General features: G+C 43.3%; 1 protein-coding gene across 2 annotated transcripts in view; it reads right to left on the reverse strand.

The window, feature by feature from the left end:
* IFT81 (intraflagellar transport 81) overlaps positions 1-21894 on the reverse strand; it is a 234244-nt gene that overhangs the window by 63235 nt on the left and 149115 nt on the right. For both annotated transcript variants that reach the window (XM_040346783.1, XM_040346792.1), the window contains one exon: positions 12907-12996. In XM_040346783.1, the coding sequence (XP_040202717.1) occupies positions 12907-12996 (90 nt within the window). The remainder of the gene's footprint in view (positions 1-12906; positions 12997-21894) is intronic.

Here is a 21894-nt window from a genome sequence, read left to right on the forward strand (position 1 = left end):
GATCCCTGCGTCTCTGTTGAACCCCTTGAATCCTGGGCCAGGATGTACACATGGCCTTGACTTCCCTCCAAGTTGAAATTAAGCATGCCCCTTCCTGCAACCAAGCTGTGCTACTGTCACTCAACTGTCAAATACCAGTGAAAACTAAGTTTAGTATCAGAAGGGGCAGGGTTTAAGATTTAAAAGGATAGACGAAGATCTTCTGTGTACAGCTTGGCCTAAAGATCACAGATATATAAGAAATACATACACTGTGAATACTCTGCATGTGCTTGTGCTTCCAATACAAATTAGAAAACACCATGCAGGGGTTGTGAGACTGGTTCTCTGTCCCCAGAACATCTAGTCTCCCTTTATTACCATTTGCATCAGAATTAACAAAACATAACGAAGCAAGCAAGTGGCTTTGGGCCAGAACAGAGTCCATTGATTCTCCCCAACTTAGGTTCTGTGCTCATTTAACAGAGAAAAAGGGGCCCACTGCAGAGTAGGTGAAAGGCCCCCGTGATTAGTGGGTAGGGCCCTGGGGAACCCTTTATGGCTTCTTGCAACTGGGCCCTGAAGGTTCTAGTTATGTCTCTGGGTGGTAGCATAACCTGACTGTAATAGAATCCTTGTGACTTCTTGCCTCATTTCTGCTTTCTTAGGACCCCCCATGGTGGCAGAATGCCAGGGCCTGGTCGCAAGCGAGACCCTGGTAGTTCCGCCACTGCCCCACCGCCCCTATAAAAACCCACATCCTATAACTGGGGATGTAGCTGTGTTCAGAATTAAGCAATTACATTCAAACTCATGTTAAATAGAAGTCAATACACACCTCCCATCATTTAAAGTGCCTCTGATAAACCCCAAATAAAATTCAGCTCTTCTAGTTGGTCTTTCCTGAAATTTTCTTAGTCGCATCCTATGGCAAATGCCATGGTTGGTCCGCAGAGAGCTTCCAAAGCATCAGAGGGATCTCATTGTTAAAGGTATCAGTCAGGAGAAGGGTACAAAAGAATTCCCAAGGCATTAGATAAACCATGGAACACAGTGAAGAGAGTCATCAAGTGGAGAAAATATGGCACAACAGTGACATTACAAAGAACTGGACGTTCCTTTCAAAATTTATGAAAAGATGAGAAAAAAATGGTCAGGGAGGCTGCCAAAAGGCCCCCAAGTACTGGCTGTGTGGTACATGTGACAACAATCTCTTGTATTCTTTATATGTCTGGGCTATGGGGTAAAGTGGCAAGACGGAAGCTTTTTCTTACGAAGAAAAACATCCAAGCCTAGCTAAATTTTGCAAAAAAAAATAAAACATATCTGAAGTCTCCCAAAAGCATGTGGGAAAATGTGTTCTAGTCTGATGAAACCAAGCTTGACCTTTTTGCCATAATTCCAAAAGATATGTTTGGTGCAAAAACAACATTGCACATCAAAGGAACACCATACCCACAATGAAGAATTGTGGTGGCAGCATCATGCTTTGGGGGTGTTTTCCTTCAGCTAGAACAAGGGCCTTAGCCCAGATAGAGGGAATTATGAACAGTTCCAAATACCAGTCAATATTGAACATGAAGAGAAACTTCATCTTTCAGCATGACAACGACCCAAAGCATACTGTACATCTAAGTCAACAAAGCAATGGCTTTACCAGAAGAAAATTAACGTTTTGGAATGGCTCAGCCAGACCCCAGGCCTGAATCCAATTAAAAATCTGTCGGGTGATCTGAAGAGGGCTGTGCACAGGAGATCCCCCCGCAATCTGACAGATTTGGAGTGTTTTTGTAAAGAAGAGTGGGCAAATATTGCCAAGTCAAAATGTGCCAAGCTGATAGACTCCTACCTAAAAAGACTGAGTGCTGGAATAAAACCAAAATGTGCTTCAACAAAGTATTAGTTTAAGTATGTGCACATTTACACACCCATATTATTTTATTTTTTCATTTTTATCCCCCCCCCCCTTAAAAGATTTCAGTTTGTTGTTCAACTGAATTGTACAGTTTATAGGTCACAATAAAAAGGGGGGAAAAGTTCTAAAATGATTTATTTTTGTCTCATATTTTTACATTTCAGAAAACTGACATTTTAACAGGGGTGTGCAGAGTTTTTATATCCATTAAATAATAAAAGGTCAGCGCCTATGACATTTAACTTGTAAGCAAAGTGCATCTAGTATTGTAGACTCAATGTAAATACTAGGATTTAGCAAAATATGAAAGTGGCATGCTGATGTAAGAACTGCCTAGGATAATGTCCACTCTATACAGAAAAAGATGGATATACTGCTTTCCAGCTTGTAATAGATCCTCAATGTAATAGTTAGTTGCTGGACCCAATCCACCAGATGCTACTATTACAGCCCCAAGCCTGTGTAGACAGATGGTGAACTGCGTGCACAAGGTATGCAGCTGGATGGATTGTTCGGCTACATTCCCTTACTGCTCTGTGCAGGGGACTCACCTGGTTTTCACCCCAACCTGTCGATGTAGAAGCCAGTTCCCATGCACTCCTGCTGCATCTTCAACCCTTTTCCCGGGGCTGTCAGTGTTGGATATGAGCTTGCTGTATGCACATATAGCAAAGGAAGGGCTCAGCCACCCTGCTAAGTAGAGACCTGTGCCTAAAGCGGCTCCCAGTATCTTTCTCCTATGTCGGGGTTGTGCAGCTGGACAGTCCAAGTGCACAGAGGTAAGAAGATGCTGTTCAAGGGCCATGTAGGAGGGAGGTCTTATGACCTGAATGTCTTGTCATCTTGGGACCCCCCCCCCCACAGTGGCGGAACACCAGGGACCAGTCGCAAGTGCAACTTTTGAAATTCAGCTTCCATCTAGCCACCCCTCTAGCCGGAATCCTCAGTTTTGTGAGCAAGCAGTACATAGGGCCAATTATTTCGAAGGGCAAGGGACCGGTGTCCCTAAATGGACTTGATGAAAAAGATTTTATATTTCATTAGGTGAACCAGGAATTGAGGAATTCTATTACAGTCAAAACACCCCAAAACAGTCCCAACTGAGGGGTGGTCACCATCCATTAGACTTATTACATTTTATAGAGCTATTGCATTTCAGAGCGATCTTGAGGAACCAACTCTTGAAACAAGCTAGATGGGGAGAAAACCTCTGCAACAGGCATATGGACAGACACCTGACTGGCAATAGGAGGAAGAAAACAAATAATTTTCCTCAAGAATCTGCAGATCATCTGTAAATGAAAGACCCAAGTACTGGTGGTCAGGTCTCATAATATATAATATTCCATCTTCCACATGGGGTACTTGTAGCAGGATCCTAGCTTGATCCACTTCCTGACAGATATTGAGCCATCGAACAATGGATACTTCTTGCCAAACAGAAAAGGAAAAATAAAACAGGGCTAAATTCTCATGCCTCAGCTAAGGATATCCAGAAGACAAAGAATTGTAAGTAAGAGTAAAATGTCCTGTAGCACTCCGAAAATATCCAACAGAGTTCTAGTCAGCACACAAATTTACAGAAAAAATCCTCTAAAAAGCGTCGGGAAGTGCCTGTTCTGGGGAAGTAAATAGAAGCCCAGAGTGTGTAGTGTAAAACTACCATATAATTAGGCACCTCCCGGGTGATTCGAAGGCACTGCCCCATGCCCTTGCAGATACAGAGAAGCAATATCCAGGATCCAAAGTGATCATCTGGATGTCTTTCCTTGAATCTAGACACCCTGAGATTGTTATGATAGAAAGGTCACTACCAGATACACTACATACTTTAAATTACACATTTCTGCGCAGTAAAAAAAAAAAAGTCCAACAGAAGAAGGGACCTATTTAATGAGGGTCCAATTCAAATCCCTTGGCCCTGGGTGAAACAAATGTACCAGTGGAAGACCCAGGAGAGGCCAACTCTGCATGAGGCCCATAGGAATAGGGTCCAGCAGAAGGACTTTGATTGTGAGAGTCCACCAGCTAATATACTGTACACTTCTTTTAAGCTAAAATATATATATATATATATATACATAAACATATATAAATGAGAGATAGAAAATACATAAAACATTAGCTGCCAGTACACAAAATAATGAAAACAAACAATATACAAAAAGGTAAATAATACATAAATTTCCTTTGTGATGTGCAGCCCTATCCCCCATTCACAAATCACATACAAATAAAACACTAAGCACATCAACCAATAATTTAAAATCCATAAAAAATATCAATATACAAAAATATCCATATTGTATATACATATAATGTGCAACACTTTGTGCAATGATAAATAATTTACAATCCACAATAAATATCTGTATATAAAAAGATATCTATGCTGTGTGTATATTGTACAATTACTCAAAATCCCATGATGATTAACACATGTAAAGTCCTCTCCGTTAAGAATGTCAACTCTGCCATTGTCAGTTAAGTGGAACTAAACTCATGAATTTTAATGGTTTGCCGAAAACTGTTACATTCAAGGCATGCCATAAATAATAATTGCCACATTTGCTTCTGCTCTGAAGCAAACCGTCAAGCCATCAAATGGCTGGTATCATAACTGATCACATGTGCAGCACCATGGCAAATGCAGGTCAACAGAGGCCAAGACAGTAACTTCCTTGATCATAAAGGATAGACGGGTTTAGTTCTGCTTTAAGAATGTAGACTCCGTTTACCTGGAGTATATAGCCCACCAAAAAATAGGAGTTTTTGTACTCACTTTAAAATCCTTTTCTCTGTCGTCCATGGATGGACACAGCCTTCTCAAGTCTTGACAAGTGGGTTATGTTCCTGTTCACAGGAGAGGACTAGGCAGAAACATGTTAGATATTTAAATACATGTTACTTTAACAGAGTTGAACAGCCCCGCCCAGGGGGCAGTCCCTCCGGACATAATCCACCTCCCTGCAGAATGCAGCCTCAGTTCGTAACAAGCAGTACAAACCTAAAAAGGAGGGGTGGGGGCTGTGTCCACCCATGAACGACAGAGAAAAGGATTTTACAGTGAGTACAAAAAATCCTATTTTCTCTTATCGTCCATGGACGGACACAGCCTTCTCAAGTCTTGACAAATGGGAAGTCCCCAAGCAGTGTCAAAAAAATGAGGGGTGGGAACAATATCAGTAAAAAACACACAACTTCACCCCAAACAAGCAGAGCTCCTCAACGGAGGAGGTGCAACTTTAAACAGCCGCCTGCAAAACCTTGCGGCTGAAGGAAGCATCTGAAGATGCACTCACATCAACCTTGTAAAATTTGGAAAAGGTGTGAACAGACGACCAAGTCGCCGCTTTGCACACCTGTGAGACAGACGCTTGATGTCGGAAAGCCCAGGAAGCACCAATTGCCCTGGTCGAATGTGCCGTGACCGGAAAGGGGGGCGCTCGCCCCTTAAGAGCATAGGCCTGTATGACGGTCTGCCTGATCCACGAGAAATGGTGGCCAACGAGACCGCCAGGCCCTTTTGTGGACCGGATACCGACACAAAAAGTGAGTCAGACCTCCGAAACGGAGCCGTAGCAGACAGGTACACTCGCAAAGCGCGTACCACATCCAACGCATGCAGCACAACCTCCTTAGGATGCGCTGGCCGAGGACACAAGGATGGAAGTACAATGTCCTCGTTGAGGTAAAAATGACAAAACCACCTTCGGAGGAAAGGAAGGTTGCGGGCACAACACCGCCTTATCCTTATGGAGGACCAAGTATGGCGACTTGCAGAACAAGGCCGCCAACTCAGAAACCCATCTGACATAAGTAATGGCCACCAAAAAGGCCACCTTCTGAGATAGTGTCAAGAGAGGAATCTCTCCGATGTCTTCAAATGAAGGTTTCTGACGAACCGGGAGCACCAGATTCAAATCCCAAGGGGGAAGAGGTGGTTTAAGAGGGGGAAGAATATGACGAACCCCCTGCACAAAGGTACCCACCAGAGAATGGGCCGCCAAAGGCCGCTGAAAGAACACAGCCAAGGCTGAAATCTGTCCCTTGATGGTGCTTAAGGCAAGTTTTTGATCAACTCTACGCTGTAAAAACAGCAGGATCCTGGACATCAAATACGTCCATGGACGCCACCCCATCTCTTCGCACATAGAGAGGGAGGCCTTCCAGGTGCGATGGTAGATCTTCCTGGAAGAAGACTTCCGTGCCCCAACATAGTTGAAATGACCGAGTCGGAAAGACCTTGGTCCCTTAGTACCTGGCTTTCAATAGCCATGCCATTAAAGCCAGTGACTGTAAAGCAGGATGAAGTATGGGACCTTGAGACAGAAGGTCCTCCCGCATTGGCAGCTGCCAGGGCACATCCACCACCAGGCACACGAGATTTGCGTACCACTGACGCCAAGGCCAATCTGGAGCGATTAGAATCATCGGGATCCCCTCTGAGAAACCGAGGAAGTAAATTCAACGGGGGATAGGCATAAAGTAGCCGATACTGACCCCACAGGGCTACCAACGCACCTGATGCGTCTGTCCAGGGATCTCTGGACCAGGCCACGAACCTCGACACCTTGAGGTTGAGACAAGAGGCCAGGAGATCCACATCCGGTGTGCCCCACCTCCTGCAAAGGAATTTAAACACCTCCAGATGCAATGACCATTCTCCCTGGTCCAGCATCTGGCGGATGCCAACACTCGCACTGCAGACTGAAGAGTCTGTCATTTCTCCAGAGGTAGAAAGACCCTCGCTTCCGAGAAGTCCAGAATCAACCCCAGATACTCCAAGCGCTGAGTCGGAACCAAGACCGACTTTTGAATGTTTAACACCCACCCGAATTCTCAGAGGGTCTGGCTGGCTATAAACGCATCCTCAAATTCTGAGCCAGAAACTGCTCTCAGAAGAAGATCCAAAAGGAAGGGCCACAAACCGATAGTGGTCCTCCCCGATCGCAAAGCGCAGAAACCTCTGGTGACTTGCGCAAATTGGGACATGCAAGTATCCGTCCTTGATGTCCAAGGATGCCAGAAAGTCCCTGGGATGCAGCGCAGCTACCACCGAACAAATGGATTCCATGCGGAACTTCCTTACCTTCACAAAGGCATTTAGGGCTTTGAGGTCCAAAATTGGACAGACCCCGTCCTTCTTCGGGATCACAAACAGATTCGAATAAAATCCCTGAAACCTCTCGTCCTGCGGGACAGGTAAAATTATCGCGCAACTTAGCAAGTCTTGCACTGCCCTAACAGGGCAGCCCGACGAGCCGGAAGAAGAGGGAGACTTGACAGAAAGAATCTGTTCGGGCGATAGGAAAAACTATTTTGTACCCCGAAGAGACCACCTCACAGACCCATTGGTCGGAGAGCAGGGAGGTCCACCGAGCTGTGAACCTGCAAAGCCGTCCCCCCACCCATGAGTCGTGCGGGGGCAAGACTTCATGCAGTGGCGGGTTTGGAGGCCGGCTTGTTCGGCTTACGCATATCAGGGAAGTTTCTGTCCCCCCAGCAGAGCTCTTGTCGGTCTGGGAGGGTTTACCATGTGGTATGTCTGACGAAAATACCACTTCTGCGTGGGAAAAGAAGGACCCGGGTTACAGCGGGGCTCCTTCCCCTTAGTGGACTGAGGGAGAAGAGCGCTCTTACCCCCAGTGACATCTTTGATAATGTCGTCCAGTGAGGAACCAAAAAGCCTCCCACCTTTGAAGGGTAAATCCGCCAGGGCTTTTTTAGAAGCTTGGTCAGCAGACCAGCATTTCAACCAAAGGAGGCGGTGCAAAACCACCGCCGAAACTGAAGCCCTGGATATCAAGGGTGCTGCATCCAGTGAAGCATCACAGATATTTACAAAGCCCTGGACCAGCTGGTCCGCCAGCCTAATAACCTCGGGAGGGAGTTGGTGCTCCTCCACAGTCTGGTGCAATATCATTGCCCATTCAGTGAGTGTCTGAGGCACCAGGGTAGTGGCCACAATAGGCCGCAAGGCAGACCCCAGCATGGTAAACATGGAGCGGGTCAGAGCCTAAGACCTCCTATCAGTCTGGTCCTTAAAGGCAGGGGTCCCTTCTATAGGGAGAGTGGTCTTTTTATTTAACCGGGCAAACGGAGGGTCCACTACCGCAGCAGAAGCCCACTTTTTTAAGAGGCTCTCCTCAAAAGTGGTACCGAACCGCCAGGCCTTCTGCGGCTTTTTCCATTCCGTATCAATGAATTTGTCAAAGAAGGGTACATAAGGAAAAACCTTCACAGAGCGGTCTGAATTGTGTGACCCAAAAAATACCGAGCCCTCAGCTGAAGCCTCAGCAGCACTATCCAGCTTAAGGGAGTCCCTTACAGCATTGATAAGTGCACTGACAAGTGCCCTGTCATGTACTGAGCCAAGTGAGGGGTCTTCCTCACAAGGAAGGTCCTGGTCCACATCTTCAGACAAAAACAGAACAGAAGCAGGGACCTGGTCCTGGTCTGAGTCAGAGCATTCCCCAGGGGATAGCGAGGGGAGGGGGCGCTTTTTACCCCCCCTTATGCCCGCACATCGATTCTACCCTGGCAAATGTTTCCAGGACTGCCAACAAAGTGTCCATGGGAACCGCAGGTGCAGGAGCACCAGCTGCCACCTCTGGCATGTTTGGGGAAGAAGAACCTGATACTGACTCCATTACAGACAGCTCACAGGGCCCTATTTAGACTTGAATAAACAACCCACCCTTCTGCTACGCTGACCATGGGGGTTACCCAGGGGACTCACCACCACAGGAGGAGACTGTACAGCGCCACCGCCCGCCCTCAGTACACAGTGTGTGTGAGAGGAAGAAAAACCGTGAGGTGTAGCTGTGAGGTAAAGCTGAGGAGACCTGTGCTGCGCGCCGTAGGAACCAGCACCACAGGCCAAAATCTCTTCCAAAATGGCCGCCGGACGCCTCAGATAGAGCAGGACATGGCCACAGTAAAATGGCTGACCGCAATAGTAAGCTGCGTCATAGCGCGGCCACAACAAAATGGCCGCCAATGGGAGATTACAATAGAAACTGAAAAACCACCTGAAAATGGCTCCTGCGCCGCCAAAACGGTGGGCGAAACGCCGCAACTAAGAAGAGAAAGCCCATTAGGGCTTAAACAGCTGCAAAAAGCTCTCTTTTGGAGCCGAGCTATGTGAACCTTGTGGAACAGGAGATCCATTGGTAGAGGGGTAAGTGTCATGGCTAGTAAAAAACAAAAAAAGGCTTAACAGTACCAAAAAATATGAATCTCATCTTTAAGGAGGGTTGTGAGCTCAAGAGGAAAACCACTCTTGAAATTCTTGCTATAAAACGTAGCAAAGGAGTGGGGGGAACCTAAACAAGATGGATGTATCCTTAGGAAAAGGATGATCCGAAAACTGAGTGCCTAAAAGTGAGGATGACTCGAGTGCCTAAATGCTGGGGGGTACATTGCACTGGAAACCAGCTGAATGAAAAAAAAAAAACTACTTAAACAAGTGGGGGCTCACCTTTATACAGAAGGCTAAGGAGTTAAAGGACCTATGACTTTGAGCCCTATAACTTGAGTGGGAGGTAGTCTCAGACTACCTATGATCTACTACTAACATAATAGATTAAGGAAAAAGGGGTCATTCCTTCCCTTCCACTGACCAATTGTATTGAGGCACTCTGACCATCAGTGACATTGCCAATACAAGTATCAAGAGCAAGTCCCAGGAGGGGACATCCCTTGTAGGCAAACTTAGTTTGGATGTTCCTTGGATGCATCATTAGCATTCTAGTCACTTAGCCAAAGTGCCATATGTGAATAGACATTAGCAGCAGAGTGCTTCTTCTAGGTTAAAGGGCAACTCCCCTTTCATGGAGAAAAAAAGACATGCAGACCCAGCAATTTTCCTCATTAGAGACCTGCAGGTGCAGCAGCTGGTTAAAAGTTATGAAACCACTCCCATTAGGGTCACTTGCCACATGGACACAGAAAAACACACAGGTATTTCTTCAGATTAACAAAAGGTAGGAATCTGCAACAACGTTTGTTAAAATCCTTGTAATGTACATAGATCACCCAGAGGAGAATATTTTTTTCTCAAGAAAAGTGAAATTACTCTTTAACCAGTTCCCTACCGAGCCATAGTAATATGACGTCGGCAGGAACCGTCTCTCCCTCAGGGTGGACGTCATATGACGTCCTGTGCATCGCAGCCGCTAGGGGGCACACGCGCATGTGGAATCGCTTGCGACCCGGTGCGCGTGCCCGGTCACATTTACACAGTAATCAGTGCAGTTTTATAGCACTAATCGCTGTATAAATGTGAATGGTCCCAAAAACATGTCAAAAGTGTCCGATATGTCCGCCGCAATGTCACGGTCACAATAAAAAAATCGCAGATTTACATTACTAGTAAAAAAAAAAAATAATAAACAAAAATGCCATAAATCTATGCCCTATTTTGTAGACACTATAATTTTTGCGCAAACCAATCAATATACGCTTATTGCGATTTTTTTTTACAAAAATATGTAGAAGAATACGTATCGGTCTAAACTGAGGAAAAAAATTGTTATTTTTTTTTTAATTGATATTTATTAAATCAAAAAATATGGTGTTTTTTCAAAATTGTTGCTTTTTTTTTGTTTATGGCGCAAAAAATAAAAACAGCAGAGATGATCAAATACCACCAAACTAAAGCTCTATTTGTGGGGGGGGGGGGGGGGGGGGGAACAAAGATTTCATTTGGGTACAGTGTTGCATTTGTCAAAGTGCAACAGCGCTGAACACGAAAAATTGGTCTGGGTAGGAAGGGGTAAAAATGCCCTGTATGGAAGTAGTTAAATGGTGGGACAAAAGTGCTTAGAGAATGCAACATTCTACCATGCCAATAGTATTAAAAATGTATGTTACCCAGCATGTCATGTTTATTTTATGTGTCTGTGTATTTGTATTAAAAAGTATCCTGTTCTCTTTGCATTGCTTCCATTGTGTGAAATACATGATGATCCCGTCTCTCTGCTTCCTTATTTCAATCCACAAAAATACATTTTTTGTGTATATATATATATATATATATATATATATATATATATATATATATATATATATATATATATATATATAAAATCACACACGCGCACACACACAAAAAGGCATTGCCTTGCATTTCTATTTTAATTGAGTGGGCTGTTTTACAAGGTACAGTAGGAGTTCACATATACTTTAGGATGACATTGAAGGGAATTTTAAAATTGTGCCATCCCATGCTTCAGTCTAAGCAGCCTTATTCATTGCACTAGTCTTCAGAGGCTGTGCCATGACACTGGACCCTGAAAGTGATCTACGGCTGGCCAACACAGTACACACAGGTTTGGGAATGAAAAGCCCAGTGCTTAAATGTCACATGTCTTCAGTTCAGCAGGGTCCAGGTACAGCCTCCAAAGCTGTTGTTCAGGATACGCCAATCTTGATAGCTGGATGTAGACACTAGCTCAAGCAGTGTTTGAAATTTTATATATATATGAGGCTTTCTCAGGCAGAGCCCAACATCCCAGGACACTAGCAAAAACAGAGGCATGCTGAGTAGAGAAGGGGTTAAATGTAGACCTGTTTTCGACTTCCTGTGGGTGGCAGTGTAACCTGATTGTATTAGAACTCCTGGTCCCCCAATGATAAAGAAAAAAAAAAAACCCACAGATGACAGAATGGGGATGGATGATTATGTGAGTATGAGGAAACTGCAGAGATGTATATGCCACTGTGATAAGCACAGTTATGCTGGGTACACAAGATCGGAAATTCCGACAAGAAAAAAGTTTGATGTGAGCTTTTGGTCGTAAATTCTGTCCCTGTGTAGGCTCCATCTGACTTTTTCTGTTGAAACCCCCGACAGATAAAATTTGAGAGCTGGATTTCCGACAAAAAAAAATTATGGTCAGAAATTCAGATCGTCTGTATGCAATTCCGACACGCAAAAAAAACATGCATACTCGGAATCAATTTGACGCATTGCTCGGAATCATTGAACTTAATTTTTCTTGGCTCGTTATAGTGTTGTACGTCACTGCGTTCTTGACAGTCGGAATTTCGTGTGACCGTGTGTATGCAACACAAGTTTGAGCCAACATTCCGTCGAAAAAAAAAAAGTTTCTTGTCAGAATTTCCAATCGTGTGTACGCGCCATTAGAGTGTGCATGGAAGGGCTTCCACTGCTGTTCATTAAAAAAGAAAATAATAATCACTTCCGCTGTAGCCCCTGTTTTTGCCTACTACAAGTGTGGTTTAATCCTCTTGTTTGTTTCTTGATTTGTAAAATAAACATATGTAGCAGGGACTTTCATGGGCAAAAAATTGTGTTAATGTGAAAATGGTACATTTAAAAAATTACATCTTCTTTAAAAAAAAAAAAAAAAAATCTTGCATTTTTATACGATATATTAGTCCCTTGGCTCATATGTAATTTATAGATGACAGAATTCATATGAAAAGACTCAACAGGTTTCAAACACCTGTCTTCTTCAGGATTACATGTGGACATATATATATATATATATATATATATATATATATATATATATATATATATATATATATATATATATATATATATGTTGTTCCCATTATAGCCAAATGTACTATATATATATGTAGATTACAAGCACACAGTCAGGGCTCATATAGTTTAATCAAGTGACCCACTTCTCCTTCATCCACAACAAAAGGTCCACAAGGTCACATGTTTTTTATCCATATTTAATAAAGAAATGCACTGTTTTTAACTGTACCATTTTCTCATTATCATGTAGTCCCTGCTACATATGCATTTAATCTATGGATATTAGGATGTTGGCACATTACCATAGAATTCTCTTCTGCTACATACAATTTGTTTCTTGATTTGATCACTGGGTTTTAGAACTCATTTAATGGTACTACTGGCTTTACATAATTAACACAGTACTTCATATTTGCATGACATGACATGCATTTCCACAAGATAAAGGAGTTTCACAATAAAGACATAACCAAACAGATACTTTACAAACCTGACACTGCTGACGTAAAGGCCTTAGTTCTTTTATAACAGGGGCCAATGCCGACTTTTTATCCGCTATCATGGTATTCAACTTCTTTACCTAAAATAGTAAAAAAAACACACACACGTGTTAAAAAAAATATTCATATTAATTTGGTTTCCCTAGCCTGTGAAGATCAGCAATCTCAGTTAAAATGCATGTCCAGACTTTCTTGAACAGAAATGGGAAGTGTTAGAACACTGTTGGGTTTTTACTGCTATCAAAAGGTTCCACTAGAAAGATTTACCCTAACTTTTTAGACAAGAAGTGAGAGAAACTCTTTAAGAGCATCATAGACAAAAATTAAAATGCTTTTCTATAGTAGAATTTCCAAAGGCTTTCATTTCTTATGCAGGCCATAGACACATCGAAAACTGAACAAAATTCTAGTTGATCACCAGATCGCTAGTTTTTCACACCATTAGTGTGCCAGCTGCAACACACAATTTTCATGATGCAATCGAACGTGCCTGATCCAACATGCTGTTTTTTTTTTTTCTTTAGAAAACCGAAACAAATGATGGCACAATCGTATGTGCCATTTCCATTTTTCGATTGCCAGAACATTCAGTTTTTGACTTGTCTATGGCTGGCCTTAGGCCAGAATGCCTGTTAGATTTTTTTGCCTTTGTTCCTGTTACAGATTTTCATTAATGTTCTGTCTGGTGAAACCATTACCAGCAAGACAGAAAGTGAGGGTAAATCTCTAACCCTGGATAGCAGTAAAAACACATCAGGAGTCAAAAATTTCCAAAACTAGAAATACATATTTTTGCTTGAAAATCATGTTACCACAAAAACATTATATGAGTTGTCGTCATCCCCTCCTATGTACTATGCAAGCACACAGAACATGGATACAGAGCAGACTGGCTCTCTACTGCCTACTAAACTGAGCAACTGTGCTGCAATGCACAGGATTGACAACAGGTTTTATACATATGAATAGGAGATTTGTCTCTTCTAAAACATGGGAACAGGATTCTGTGGATGGCTCAGAACCACAGATTAAGTAAGCATGGAAATAGGAATTTTGGGCCAAATCCTCAAAAGAGATACGACAGAATAACTGCTGTTACTCCGTCGTATCCCTGGTCCTAACTATGGAACTGATCCACAGAATCAGTTTTCCATAGTTAGGGAGAAGATCCGGCATGTGTAATTGAATTACACTGCCGGATCTTAGGATGCAGTACCGCATCCGCCGCTGGGGGCATTTCGTGTCGAAATGCCGCCTCGGGTATGCAAATTAGCACTTACGGAGATCCACGAAGCTTTTCTGCTTTGTTTTTTCTCCGTAAGTATTAAGTTGCATACGCAAAATTAGGGCTGCTTTTACATGGTGTAAAGTTAGTACACCATGTAAAAGCAGACCCTTCTGTCTAGCGACGCGTTTTTTTTTTCGAAATTGAATTTTTTTTCGCGCCGTATTTTTTTTTTTCCCGACGCAACTTTATTGACCCGTCGCAATCCACAAAGCCCGGCGTAACGTAATTTCGCGCTATGCACGTCGGGAAAATGACGTCACGAGCATGCGCAGTACGGCCGGCGCGGGAGCGCGCCTCATTTAAATGGGAATCGCCCCCATGAAATGAGGAACGCCTTGCGCCGGCGGAATTTAAGCTACACGGCCAGAAATTTCTAGGTAAGTGCTTTGTGGATCGGGCACTTAGGTAGAAATTTGAAGGCAGTGTAACTTAAATTAGAATTTCGCCGTTACACCGGGTCTTTGTGGATTTGGCCCTTTGGACTTAAGTGAACATTCTTTATCTTGGAGTACAGTACAGGACACAGAACTTGTATTTATGGACCATGGGTTATGTGCAGGCAACCTTTGGGTGATTGAACACTGGCAACAAATCTAGAGCTGTCCCTAGAGTGCCCTCTCCTGAAGGCCCCAGTTTTAAGCAATGAATAATGAGCAATGTAGACACAGAAGAGAGGGGCTTGTGTCCTGTACAGTAGAACTAATCGGCAAAACTTTTATTTTTTTTCATTTTGAAAAGAACAAGGGAGGATTATAATCAGATTTGTTTAGCCATATGTGTCCCTTTGCAGAGATTTCCCTTTACTTTCTGTCCCATAGCCAAAAAAGAAAGTGAGTGAAAATTCCTGCAAATTAAGGGATATTCCTTGGGGACCCACCCCCAGGTCAGCAGAACTAGTGTCCCCATTGGAAATTTCCCCTCAATTACTTTACTGGGGACAATGTAAATTTTGAGATTTCCTTAATGGAAACAGCCATACAAACTGACATGAGTTCTCATCCACCTCCACTGCATCCAAAACAAAAACTTCCAAAACCCACTTCCTAATGGTCGATGTTATAGATTCCACTGGTCCCAAACCTGGCACTCAAGTAGGTGGCTATTGTACTTCCAACTTCATAATTTTTTAACTCATTAAAAACAAGAGGTGACTTTCCATTACTGTTTTTGAATTTCTATGTACACAACCTGGCCCCCTATTTCCTATCTGAGATTTTTCCCCCGACAAACCTTCCTACTTTGTGAAATGGGAAAGGAAGCTAGGAGTCATTTTTACTGAGGAAGAAGTTCGTAAATCCTGTATGTGGACCCATAAAGCCTCTGTTTTGAATAAAATACAGGAACAAATTTTAAAAAGTCATCATGAGATGGTATAGCTGTCCTTGGATATTACACAAAATATTCCCAAATACATCAGACCAATGTCGGTGATGCCTATCTCATGTAGGCACTATGCAACATATTTGAGCGCTGGCCAGTGCATTACCTCAAACATCATTCAATAAATGGTGATTGAGGTGGTGCACTGGGCTGGTGCACCCTTCTTGTTGGTTTTTGTTTAGAATTAAAGGTGTTTGACAGTTGAGTGAGAGGGGTTCCATGTTACTTATGAATTAAGATGCTCCACAGGGACACAGTAATTGAGCAGAAAACTAACACAGATACTTACAGGCACCATATGATGCCCACACTTCATCAATATTGTAACCTTAGAAAAATGTATAATGGTCCCAACAAATTCTTAAAAAAAACATAAAAAATGTTGCCTTTAGTTATACTTTAACCACTTCCTTCCCCGCCCATAGTCAAATGACGTCATCACACCACTCGTGGTGAGGGCACGGGTGTTCCAGCCATACCACAAACCATCACCATCCATCCATAATCTCCCCTCCGCCCGAGCCTTTTTCGGGAAGCCGCGGCAGATCACTGTGCATAGTTCGCACGGCCTGCAAACTGTTCTAACATTGCTATATTGAGACTATACCAAATGGATACAACTCATGCCTTTTGAAGTGAAGATCTTGACCTTGTTACACTGAACAGCTTGTTTGCACGCTACAACACTGAGGTAACTGTGTCTCATGTGCATGGACTGCTTTAAAGGGGAATAAGGACATGAAACAGGATGTCAAATGGTGAGCTGTATTAACCCCCACATGAAGGAAGAGGATGTCTATTCAGATTTAAACCCATTTGTTTCCTTAGTATTGTCATCCCCATATCTGTCAGCCTGTGACTACGGATCCTCTGTATCAATTAATTACTCAGTGTATCCATTTAGATTATACTAGCAATGAATTCCATCTTACTGCCCTTTTTCCGTGTGGGAAGTCTGCCATATTAAAAACAACATAAGTGCACTTTATCTTATCGAAAAGAAACTATGAACTCTCAACACAGATATTATACATATATTTTCTGGCGATTTTTGAATTTAAACTTTTTTGACAATCATATATCCAGTTCATGAGACGGTCTTGAGTAGAGTTCATTGAATAGGATGGATGATAACACCTATCATCCATCCTATTCAAAATTAAGACTATGGTCTTAATGGGACACAGGTGGCCACCACAACCAATCATACACACCGTATGATTGGTTGTGGTGGCCACCTGTGTCCCATTAAGACCATAGTCTTAATTTTCATTTAATGTGTTGGAGGTGGGTGTATATCTTTCTACTTTTTCTATATTTTGTTTCCCTTGATCGCCCCCTAGTTTTAACTTCTTCCCTACCAGTGACAGGTATACAGTAATCAGTGCATTTTTATAGCACTGGTCGCTGTATAAAAGTGAATGGTCCCAAAATAAAGTCAAAAGTGTTCAATATGTCCGCCGCAATGTCACCATCACGATAAAAATTGCAGATCGCCGCCATTACTATTAAAAAAAACAATCAATATACGCTTATTGCTATTTTATTACAAAAATATGTAGAATACATAGCGACATAAACTGAGGAAAATGTAAAAAATAAAAAAATAAAAATAGGATATTATAGCAAAATTTAAAAAAATGTGTGTTTTTTTCAATCTCGTCACTCTTCTTTTGTTTATAGCGCAAGAAATAAAAACCGCAGAGGTGATCAAATACCACCAAAATTAAGCTCTATTTGTGGGGAAAAAAATCATTTGGGTACAGTGTTGCATGACCACGCAATTGTCATTCAAAGTGTGACAGCGCTGAAAACTGAAAATTGGCCTGGGTAGGAAGAGGGTGAAAATGCCCTGTATTGAAGTGGTTAATTTACAGGTAAGCCAAAATTCCTATTATCTTAAAATCATACAGTGCAGGGCACAGGACTTGTATTTATAGACCATGGAATATACCCAAGCAATAATATGAGGGGTTGGTAAGAACATAAAAAACAGAACTGCCAACAGTCCCACAAGAAAACACTTGTTAAAGAACTCAAACACAACAACAGATAGCAACTTGAAGCACCTTGGGGCCAAAGCTTGTATCTTCCAGGTCCTGAACATCTACCAGGCAGAATTTGAACAATGTGACCAATTGGAGACTTGCAAATCTTGGTAGCAGATGTTTGATGCTGAAAAGCCAAAAGTGACACAAACAACCCTGGTGGAATGAGTTCTGATAGAGAAAGGAGGAACTTTGTCCCAAATCATGTAAATCCTGGAGATAAGTTGCCCGATTCACCTGGCAATGGTAGATCAGGAAGCAGGATGCCCTCTACGAGGGCCCACAGGCAGGACTGAGAGGGACTTAGTCTTGTGAACAGGGGCTGTGGCTACCAGGTAGACCCTGACAGCCCAGGCAATGCAGGGCTACATCCAGGCAATGTAGGGCCATTTCCTTGGATGTTTAGGAAAGGAAAAGGAAAGAAAGAATAATGTCTTCATTGAAGTGGAAAGAAGAGATCACTTTAAAAATGAAGGAAGATTTTGGTCTCAAAAACACCTTATCCTTGTGAAAAACAAGAAAGTACTCTTTACAAAAAAGAGCTGCCAGTGATAGAGGTCTTTTCGCTCTCCCCAAGAATCAACCTCAAATCCAAGACTTAAAAATTCCTTTCGTCACAAGCCCTGTACTTCCAACTTCACCAATCCTACCCAGAAGCCCTCCTCACTGCTCAGAGCCGGTGGATGTCTGTAGGCATTTGCACCAGTGTGGATCCAAGATGTCCAGGACCCAGTCTGCATTTCAAATAGGTACAAAATAAGAATTTCTATCTCTGCCCCAACATTGTTTTTTGCCTTCTAATCTGCCAGTTCCAGACCATAAGAAGGCCGCTTTTAATGACTGCCTTGCACCAACTTCAGGCACAAGGAGTGGTTGTACTAATTTCTTTAGAAGAAGAATGTCAAGGTTTCTATTCAAACCTTGTCATCCAAAAATCAAATAAAGCCATCTGCTTATGATTTGTTAAACGGATTTCTTTGTGGACAAAATTCTGGATGGAATCAACAAGATCTGTAATTGCACCTCTCAGGCAAGAGAAATTTCAGTCTTCAGTAGACATCCAAGGTGCCTATCTACACATTCCCATCCTCCCCTCTTTTTGCTGTGGGAGACCAACACGTCCAATTTGTATCATTACCATTTGGGCTCTTCTCTGCACCCTGAGTGGTCACAATAGTGCTTGTGTCAGGGCCAAAGCGATGTACTTCCTCCTTTAACACACCAGCGTAGTAGATTGGCTTCCCGGCGGCTAACTGGGCACTTTAGGCGTGTGCGCATACGCATGTGACCTCTCGGGGCCAATCACCAGGGTGACCGCCCTATTAAAACCAGCTCCTGTCAGTAGACAGGTTGCTGGTTTATCATCAGCTACTTCCTGAACCTGTGTCTCTGGAAACCATTTCCTGTTGGAATTCCGTTCGACTCACCTCTCACCTGGAACCTGACCTCGGATTGCTTCACCACTCTATTGAACTCTTCTGACCCCGACCTCGGCTTGTGACCTGGACTCTGTTGTTGTTTCTCCTGCCCTTGAACCTCTTGGCTTGTGACCCGGATCTGCTGTCTTCTCTGCTCCCCGAACCTTGGCTTGCACCCCGGACTTTCCAGTTTGTTTCTTGGACTCTTTCAGTACCGGTTATCCGGCTTCAGTATCGTTTGTTCCTGTTTCCGTCTGCAGTCACCCAGAAGCACCTGTCATCTACAACCGTCACCGGTCAACGCTTCTCCACTGGCACCGGTACCGCCTCGTGCTTCCGCCACCTGTTCCAAAACTCAGTGGGCGGGCGCGCTTGGTCGTAAAGGTAAACCACCCTCGGCAGTTTGGTCTCGGTGAGTACTTGATTCCTGATAGCTTGTCTTACTTATAGCTCCTCTGCAGACCCAGGGCATTCATGTCACAGGTTACTTGGATGACCACTTGCTGAAGGACTCCTTAACCACAACCTTGTCTGACATTGTCGGGTGGACAATTCTGTAGCTTCAAACTTTTGGCTGGATGAGCAACATTCCAAAGTCTGCTTGCCAGCCCTGACACTGTTTGAAATATCTGTGCATAATCTTAGAAAAATCCCAAGCCAGAATATTCCTTCCTCAAGTTGCTTTCGTAAGGTCCCACACACTGCTTCTGCATAAGGGTTTTGGGCTTGACCCCTTCAATCCAACATCCTTTACAATGTGCAAAAATCATATCCATTCCCTGAATTCTCCAATACCTTCTGTGCAGCAAAAAAAAGCTCTCCCTGACCAAGTGAATTTCCAATCCTAACCTGGAAATATGAAAGTTAACTTGTTCTTTCACACGTCCTGGAAGGTGGAGACAACCGATGCCAGCATTACAGGCTGAGTTGGAGTTTACAACTCCCTGACTGTCATGTGAATATGGTCCCCACAGCAGTCAAAGCGTCCTATCAACATTCTGAAACTAAAAGCTATCACAATATTTCTACAGAACTGGATTGTCAGGGTTCGGTCAGTCAGGGTGAAATCATACAATGCCACAACAATGGGATGTCTAAACCATCAGGGGGCACCAGACTTCAAGCTGCACTAAAAGAAACAAGTCTGATACTCTACTAGGGAGAAACTTACATTCCAGCACTCTCAGCCTTCCACATCCCCGAGGTGGACAATTGACAGGTGAACTTGCCTAGACCCAGGGGAGTGGTCTCTGCACCCAGAGGTCTTTCAAAATCATTGTGAAAGGAAGGCATGTCAACATAAAAGCAATAAAGATGAGGGTAACAGCTGCAACTGTTCTAAGAGAGCAAGGTCATCAAAAACAGGTTCATTGTCTCCATTCATTTGTCCTGTACATTTGGCAATAGTCTGGCAAATGGACATCGCATCAATTGCTGGCTGCAGGGCTGGACATGAAAGGGCAAATAAGGCCTTTAAGAAGGCTTCCAGGTGCCTATCAACAGAATCCTTTAAAAGAAGGAATATCCTCAAAAGGAACTGTAAGGCATTTATTGAGAACTGAAATAGCAGGATCCACTACCAAAGCAGCCCATTTCTTGTTAAAATCATTCTTCATAGAATAAAATACAACAAAAAGCGTAGGAGTGGGTATTCACTCCTCCTAAGCTGTTTTCAGATTTTTTTCAGGATTATGTCAGTCCTCAAAGTGCACAATCAATCTGTGTGTATGGGAGAAATCTTTTGTTACTTACCAGCCTCTTAGCACTATAGGGGTTTGCATAGTTGTGGAGAGTCCGGTACTGCAAGGAAAAAAGTAATGGGCACCACCTCAATCGATGTGTTCACAGTAGAGAGTATCTGGCGAGAAGCCATAGCTTGTGGTTTATAAAATGCAGGGAAAGGAAAAATCCTCTGTGGTCTCTGCTATCCTCCAGTAAAAAAGGCTAGACTCTGATTCCTGAACAGGGTCAGGGGGAATAGAGCATGTGTAGTGTTTCAGGCCTTTGGAAAACAAAGGTTCTAGAAGTGCCAAAAGTTTTCCAAAGAATTCAAACATAGTGGCAAAGAAGTCTGCATTTGTCCAACAGTACGCACGATGCATGCCTGGGAGAGAGCTCGAGTCAGAGGAGGGGAGCTGTGTATTAATAGGTCATTCCTCTGAAACAAAGAAACAGCTATCACCCTGAGTGGTCTTTTGAGGTTTCATAGGCCGTCTCCATAACGCACACTATTAGGCCCTTTTGTCCCAGCTCCCCTGCACTTGTCAAAGTTGGAGGACCCCCAGTGGGGTACTCACAGAATAAAGGTCAGACTGGATGGGGTTTTGCAGGTCTGGATACAGTAGTTGCTATCTTCAAGGTGCTGACTGTGTTCCTGTGGCTGTGTCTCTGTAAACGATGGCAGCAGGAGTGCAGTGCTGTGTGCATTTTCAGCAGAAAAGATGAGTGGGAACGCATCATTTGTGAGGTGTGATGCAGTTACCTCATACTCCCAACACTAATGCCCTGTACACACGATTGGTTCATTTGATGAAAACGGTCCGATCGACCAATCATGAGTGGGCCCCATCGGTGAAAAAAAAATAGAACCTGTTATAAAATTTTCTGATGGTTAAAAAAACGTCAGAAAAATAAACGATCGTCTGTGGGGAAATCCACCGGTCAAAAATCCACGCATGCTCAGAATCAAGTCGACGCATGCTCGGAAGCATTGAACTTAATTTTTCTCTTCTCTGAACAGGGGCACCTTCGCCTGTGTAGACAAAAATCCTTGCACCATCCCTGAACAGGGTCTCATGGAGTTGGCCAGGTGAGTGCGGCGTAAGCAGAGCCCTAGCAAATTCT

Source organism: Rana temporaria, chromosome 1 (genome assembly GCF_905171775.1).
Source record: "Rana temporaria chromosome 1, aRanTem1.1, whole genome shotgun sequence".
Taxonomy (NCBI): domain Eukaryota; kingdom Metazoa; phylum Chordata; class Amphibia; order Anura; family Ranidae; genus Rana; species Rana temporaria.